This window comes from Mizuhopecten yessoensis, unplaced genomic scaffold, assembly GCF_002113885.1.
Source record: "Mizuhopecten yessoensis strain PY_sf001 unplaced genomic scaffold, ASM211388v2 scaffold213, whole genome shotgun sequence".
NCBI classification, from domain to species: domain Eukaryota; kingdom Metazoa; phylum Mollusca; class Bivalvia; order Pectinida; family Pectinidae; genus Mizuhopecten; species Mizuhopecten yessoensis.
In genome coordinates, this window is record NW_018403434.1 from 1784695 (window position 1) to 1792816 (window position 8122).

The 8122-nt window shown below is 36.9% G+C and overlaps 1 protein-coding gene across 2 annotated transcripts; it reads right to left on the bottom strand.

Annotated features, from left to right (window-relative positions):
* Positions 1-1486: 1486 nt before the first annotated feature.
* LOC110464178 (arylacetamide deacetylase-like) lies at positions 1487-7674 on the bottom strand. Of its 2 annotated transcripts, none has more exons than XM_021519368.1 (7): positions 7597-7674; positions 6829-6993; positions 6353-6457; positions 5797-5914; positions 4893-4956; positions 2841-2962; positions 1487-2456 (listed from the first exon to the last, which is right to left on the bottom strand). In XM_021519368.1, exons 2-7 carry the CDS (start codon positions 6970-6972, stop codon positions 1798-1800), a joined length of 1212 nt encoding a protein of 403 aa, XP_021375043.1. In that variant the 5' UTR covers positions 6973-6993; positions 7597-7674; the 3' UTR covers positions 1487-1797. The 2 variants fall into 2 exon arrangements, with proteins under 2 accessions (XP_021375043.1, XP_021374966.1); XM_021519291.1 differs by having other exon boundaries at positions 7575-7674.
* Positions 7675-8122: the final 448 nt, after the last annotated feature.

The following is an 8122-nucleotide window of genomic DNA, read 5'->3' on the forward strand; positions in this document are numbered from 1 at the left end:
CAGGTAACCATGGTAACATAGGGAATTACGTTAGCGTTGACCGACACCTCGAATACGGGGAGATCTGCGCGCTGACACGGTCACCTGGCATGGGCAGGTAATTGGAATATAACGATGTTGTTTTCACAACAATAAGTTTCAGAAAAGATTCAATCTTATATACGGATAAATCTTCTACTAATTTTTGTTATGAAATACGCTTTTCCAAGTAGTTTTCTGATCGTCTGCAAATCCGACTGAATCGGTCATCGATATCGGCAGAATGTTTACTGTACGCTTAAAGGCAGCCATTCCGACGAGGACCGCCAACAGCCGAATTCGCAAGACATGAAGAACACCAAATAATTGTGATATCAGCAATTCTCCTTCGGAAAGAAAAGATCGGAATGTATTTGGCTGTTTTGAACCCGTTGATATTTGATTTTCAAACTCAAACTTTTATCATTATCGGTTCAATTCGCATTGGATGTCATTGTAAATTTCTGCCGGTTAATAGTATCACGCAACTGCGACTCTTTGCGGTACACAAACTTGCTAACTACGCCACTTTACCCGTGTCGTTTTGACACATACCTAGATTTCAGCAAGATTTTACCCAAGAACGACATTTTAACAACAGAGTAATAAATCCGATGCAATTCTTCGTTATGTTTCCCGATACGTGGTATTTATCAATTCACAACGTAACGTCCTGAAAAGTTGAGCCTACTTTACTCGAGTTTATTTATCCGATTCTATAGTATTATGTGACTTAAACTTGAAACTTTTCGTAATTGTTAAATTGGCAATGCAATCAGGGATTATTCAACGAAATTTAGCAGTTGTATTGCTGTAAGCATATATCAAAACATTTCCGAAAATCCTCGAAAAATTTACGAGAAATGGTCGCGACCAAGGACTGGTTTTGGATTGTTCTTGAGTATCGTGTACACCCCTTTCTTGACACTTCATTTTCCCCTTAACAAAGTGCGCGCTATACGCAAATATTAACGGTAGTCGTTGGTCAGACATTAAATATCTAAATCAGTCAATAGCAATTTATAATACGACAGTTTACCCGTTCGGGAACCTCAAAGGTGCCTGATTCATACTCTGAACATCTTTAGGTTATATGTAATTCCCTTGGGGAATTTGGAACGCCTTTAGTTTTTATGTTATTCCTGTTTAAAAAGGAAATCGATATCTGAGTTATCCAAGTGCTTGTAATTAGCGCCTGGTATATTTCGATAGAAGCAAGATACACAACAGCCCTCCTTACAGAGGTCAAAATCTGGGACTAAAACCAAAATTAATAGTCCCCACTGGGGTTCCCCCAGGGGTGACTAAAACTGTTCGATCAACCGACGTGAAAAGACATTACAACGTGTGCGACAACTGAACAATAACATGAAATGTTGACGGTATAATCTACATAGAGCTTACTCCTGAGACAGTTTGTTGTTTATGATGTACAGGTTCAAAGATAATACATGAAGCTTTACTCGTAGCTGTTTGTTTATTTTGAAAAACAAAAACTGACGGGATTTCGATAAACACGATCGCCAACCTTCATCTCGACAGAGATGGAGTTTGCTTCTATCAGAAACTTAATTGCAAATGATGACATCAATATCTTATGCACTTTCCAATTTCTAACCGAGATGAAATATTTGCGAGGCATTGTGTCATAATGCAACGAATTTGAATGACCCTTGTGATTTAAATTAAACATGACAATCACTCTATTGTTCTTATACCAGATTCACATCCGTTACGTTAAAAAGAAATTACTTTTTTTTTGTTATTTCACATAGCATGTCATAGCTCCTTTTTCAAAAACTCTTTATACGCTGTTAATGCCTGTTTTCCCTTCGTCATGACAAACCTTGACGAGAAGAACCCGTGTTGGACGCCAGTAAAATGTTGATACACAACGGGATTTCCAAGGTTTTGCAGACGCTTGACAAGAATGATACCATCGCTTAAAAGCGGATCGTACTGACATGTAAACAAAAGCATTTTCGGAAGTTTCCGTAAATCTTCGTCACTAGATAGCAATGGCGACAAAAACTGGTTGGAAAGAGTATCTCCTACCTCTTCAGCAAGATGTTTGTTGAAACTAGAACTGTCTTTCACTTTTCTATCAATATATTCTCCGGGAAGCAAAGAACTATTTACAAAACGTCTCAGGTTTAGTCTTGACTCCGGCGACATATGTCTGTTATTGAAGAAATCTGTAAGATGGTTCTCATTGCCGAAGGCGTAAGTAAGCCATGCTGAAACCATTAGCTGTTTATTTAGTAAGAATGGTCCGCCTGTGTAATCGACGTAGGAAGGCAGGTTGAAGTCCACTATCTGTAATGCAGGATACACGAGTGATAAAGAACGTAGTGGCGGAAGAGTTGGCTCCCCTGTCTCCCCTTCTTTAGCTAGCTTCAAAGCTACTGCCATAGCAAGGTTTCCTCCTGCACTGTCACCTGCATATATAAAAATTCGGAGCAATTCAAGCAATTTTCAAGACCAACAGTTTGAGTTTGGTGCATTTAATCGTTTTCACATGTATCTAGTATTAGGCGTTGGTGTAAGGGTATATACGTATATTAGCAGCACCTGTTTTGAGACATTATTTTCTAAAAACTTTGTGTACAAAACTTTCATTTAATGCATAAAAATACATAGCAATAACACTTCTATTAAAAAATCAGTAAACTGATGCATAAAACCTGATGAAAATATGTAATAATGATACTATACCATTAAATACATTGAGCATTTGCGTGTAAGTCAGCCTTTCTTCCGTATGAATTCCAATTGAACGACAATTGATATTAACTCATCTCAGTGGCTTATGTGTACTGTACCTCCGATCCCTATTCTCCTCGGATTGACTCCATACTTCTTGGCGTTTCCTAGGAAATGTTTCGTGGCAGCAAGGCAGTCTTCTAAAGGAACTGGAAACGGGTGTTCCGGTGCCAGTCTGTAACTATGTAAACAAATAGGGCATCTCGCCTTTAGTCGATTTCGTTATTAATCACAAAAGGGGAAGTAAAAGGAAGGATGTTTTATATGTAATTCGTTTGTTTGTATTTTATTGTATATTAGTGATTTTTAAATTTGTACCACGTATGAAATATTGTGAAATATCAGATTATATAGCTTATCATTATATATCTTATTTATTGTTTTCAAAATAGATGTCGCTGTACATTACGGATCTCAAATAAAAACAATATGCGTGCCACATCTATTGGCCACATTTTATCGATCCTAGGGATAACAATATGCATTATGCATCACTTATAATATATATTTAAGAAAATGCATAAGCATGCAAAACAGTACAAGCTTACAGAAGCCAAGGACATATCACGAAGGTTTGCGCTGATGATTTAGCCACTTAATGGTCATTTCAAAGTGAAGACACAATAAAACATGTCAACCTTTTATTGAAATCATGATACCTCACATAGTCGTACTATTCTGAAATCGAGTTAATTATCAGAAATAGAGCGTACATGCAGAACAGGCAGCATTACTGAGTGTTACAATACGGACAGCGGATCTGTATTTACTCTCCCATATAACCAATAAGACGGAGGAATATGGCAAGCCAAGTTGTCATTTATTCATGGAGCAATGTTGATCCAGCACTTAACCAAAGTATATAAGATATTTCATATACTTTATAAGATATTTTATATACTTTATAAGATATCTTATATACTTTATTATACATCTTATATACTAAATAAGATATCCTATATATCATATAAGATATCTCAAAAAAAAAAAAAAATATTCATGGAGCAATGTTGATCCATTACTTAACCAAAATATCGCCAACGAAAACGGATGTGACCTTACAACGAGAACAGTCATTTTCAAAGATTTCTTCTTTGTCGGTTTCGCGAGAGTCTCGTTCTTTATAAGATATCGCATATACTTTTCTTAATAAGATATCTTACAAGGAAAATTAATTGAGATATCTTATAAAAGGTATAAGATATCTTATATGTTTATACGATATCTTATATAATTTATTAGATATCTTGTATAATATATAAGATATCTTATATCATTTGGTTAAGTACTGGATCAACATTGCTCAATGAATAAATGACAACTTGGCTTGCCATAGAGGAAAACCGTTCACTTATGTGGTCTTCCCATACAACACAACAGCAGAACAGCCCTGTAGGAGTACTGCCGGAGTTCGACCTCATTACAGGCTGAATAGTGTCTACACTTCACTAGGATATGATCCGAAAAACGTTACTTTGATTAGCTGATAATTATGTCTTCATTTGAAAGAGTCGCTTCTTCACAGCGTTACTTTCGCGAGCATGACTGTTCGACTTAAGAAGTCAGTGTTGTGCAGGCTCTTGACATGTTCGTCATATTCCAAGAAAACAGGGACCCAATAACATGGAGACATACTTATCATTGGGTGGTCGGGTGGTGCAGTGGATAGCTCACTTGCCTTTCACCAAGGTGATCGGGGTTCGATTCCCCGATCGGACGTGAAAAGGTATAGGGTTACCTGCCCGACCACGTGGGATTTCCTCGGTTACTCCGGTTTCCTCCCACATTAAGACTCTACGCGCGCGTAACAAGAGTGATTATTATAAGTTGAAAAAAATTGTTTCATAATTGTTGCATAATAAATGAAGTTTATATGAAGTATACATACAAAATTATTCGAAATCGCCAACAACGCTTCATCGATCTAATGCATTGTTTATATTTCCAATGAAAACAACAAGGAATTCCGAAGCGCTAACTACATCAACCATTTGTTGATTGAGAGTGCAAATCAGCGACAGTTGGGAAGGTGCCTTATTGTCAAATCAGCAATTACCTTAGCGCAGAGAGTATTGGTACTTAGACAGAATATCAAGCCTACAAAAACTTACTCAATTGATACGACGACCGCCTTCAGAGACCTGGCAAAGTCACGTGTCTTCTTATCATATATGTCTGTAGACAAAGCAATTGGAAAAATATTAAGGCAGCAATCGCAAAAACATCCTGAAATAAAAATAAATTAAGAATATGAACTCCATGTAGACATAAAAACATACAGAACAAAGAGATAAAGCAATGAACCAACTCGAAGCTTAAACATATGAAGAATAAAGTCTTTTGAAGTGCCTTCTTTAGTTTACGAAATTACTATATCCAGTCCTTATGTGTCACTCAACAAGCGAAAGGACGGCAAACCCTGCTACACCTGGGGATGTCAATCTAGCACAAAAATATGAAATACTGGATACCAGCCAGGTAATATTTTCCAATACAAACATAATGCATACACGGTTACTCACATATCATATGGCCTGATGTAATCTTCCCAAAGTAAAAAGGGGGTGAAAAAGAGGCAATGGTTTTGAAATTATCTTATAGAGTTTTCAGCGTTGGCAGTTCTTTTTTAAACCATGTTAACCCCTTTAAAATTGTTGAGCAAAATAAGAAAAATAATTCATGAAAAAATCCTAAAGTACGAAGTACATAATCACTCCAGCAAGACGATACAGAAGTCAACAATTTAACAGCATTATTGAAGGTTTTGTCTAAATTGTTCTGAGATATAGAAAAGAGCGAACGGGATAAAATTCCTTTCAAACACTTGTAATGTTAGTGATCCGTTTGTCTGTAACAGATCTTTTATTCCTACACTAGTATTTCGTGTAAACCGTGCCGAAACAAGTCCGTGCTACAAGGTTTCAGCTAACATTGGGGACTGAGAGTCCACCAGCAGAGTCAACCTGCTTGTGACGTAAACACTTTATAAAATACACTTAGTATGAGGGTACATACTGACGTTACCCAGGTACCACCCGCCTCCATGAATGTACACCAAGCCTGTGTGTTCTGGGTTCGATTCCTTCGGGATATAGAGTCTCACTTTGACACCTCCAAACAATGTGTCTGTTACCTGTAATGATATATAGCTCTGTTACTATGACAGCGATATAGTATTCACATTGTTAACATTAAATGCATTTTCATGGTGTTTAATTAGAGATATAGGATTAGTATTTAGTCTTGACATAAACTTATATTAAATATATAGGTGTAGTACTCACAATAAAGTATAATATGTATAAAGGCATAATTAACGTTCAGGTGCCCAATTGACTTATACACTGATTCACTTGATTATTGTAAAGTTCACAAGAACACACCAACTGCTGAATTTCTGTATCAGTTAAATGTTTCCAAATGTGTTTGTGAGGAAACAATTACATGTTCTAAGAATGTTTCAACATTGTAATAGAAAACGTCGTATTATTGTCCCCACTAATCATTCAATGGAGATGGCGAGTGTTTAATTGTATACAGGAATATGTTATATTTCACTTTACAGTCTCACCTCTAAATCTTCATCACTCAGTTCCTGTTTTGACATCAGAAATAGAGAAAACCATCTCCTACAAAGGGCTGATGAGGAGTAGCCAACCCTTTCCCCAAAATGACACTGTACTCGGAAAAATAAAGTATAGAATATGTTTTGTCATGCAATAACGATTTCAGTATTCCAGCAGGGACCCCGACCGCCTGGACGAATTCACAGTTCGCACCTTCGTTATAATCCTCTCTTACATCAGATGTGTTTAAAGTAAAATAAGTTATAAACTTAAATGTAAAATTGGACAAATATTTTGTTACGAATCAAAATCCTGGATTTTTTTCTTTAAAAGTATTTCATCATACTCTCTAATGTAATTAAAATAGAAGTACATGTATTAAATAATATTATATTAAGGCCCTAGGCTACCATGTACCAGGACTATACATGCGATTTATCTAACAATACAGAAAAAAATACAGTTTAACCTTTGACCTTACCACGTGGTTGATGGTACGTATTGGAACCATAGACATCATCTGTTTCCACGGCTGGTCGGCGTCAGCGGGGAACGGGTAATATACATAATAGGCCACGCCCACCAGCAGAGCGGCCGACACTATCAGACATGTTTGTAGTTGCATACTGTGATTCTGATATCAGAGCTGAAATACAACAGCAAAACAGAATACCTTATTTTCATGTCATTATTCCGATTTCTTCCTACGCCCTTAATTGTCGGCATAGGGTCATTGCTGTCGACCCTAAAACCTTACTGTCGACAATGTATGACATTTGGCAGCATGTCATCCTCAATGTCGACTCAGCATCCTAACTGTCGACAATATGTCCGATCTGTCATAAAATCCCTTACTGTCATCATTTAATTGCCGTTCTAGTTTCTTCCCATACAAACCAGCGTCCTCAATCATCATGCCCTGATAGTCGTCATTGTTTTATTACTGTGGACGCAGCGTCCTTAATTTCGTTATTACATGTATCGCCTGAATATGTTCCGACGAAGCAAGCGAGATAACTCGAATATGAAAGGTGATGTAACATATGACAGCCTACCGAAACATTCTTTGTACAGAATGATAATAAAGTTACAAATACAAATCGATGATTCATAACATAGAGCTGAGTTAACAGCACGAATACGAAGGCTGATCAGTGATGTTAGACAATGGGTGGTGTATTAACTATGTAGGGATACATATCGTACATCTATAACGTTATATCATACCTGATGTCTTCTTTAGGTTTACCTCTGAAGCCGTGACCTCCGTTTTACTGTCGAGTGCGATACCTGTCCGTCCTGCCTGTCATGTGTGTACACCTGTACGGAAAGCTTATTTCGATAGAGGTCAAAGGTTAGATCTACTCGAGGGTATTTACTTTAAAATCACAGTGGCTAAGGTCAATAGATATAACGCTATAAACATCGTTAAAACTTTACATGTCGCCTTTAATGATAGCATAGTCTATCTGTAGGAGTAACTTGAGTAAGTTCGTCCTCATTCAGGTCCAGAATATATAACGAGTTTCAAAGTTAGACATATAAAAGACGACATCATTTTTTTTCTGAAAACACTCTTACTGCGTAAAATGTAAGGATTTCTAACACCGTAGATACAATGTAGCAAACACACTGTTTCTGGATTATATATCTGTTGAAGATTAGCTCACGGATACATGTGAGCCTACTTCCTGAAAATTACAGAAAAATGATCAGAATTTAGCGAATGAGGTAAAATAAATAGAGGATCTGACACGAGTGTCCATGTAATATTG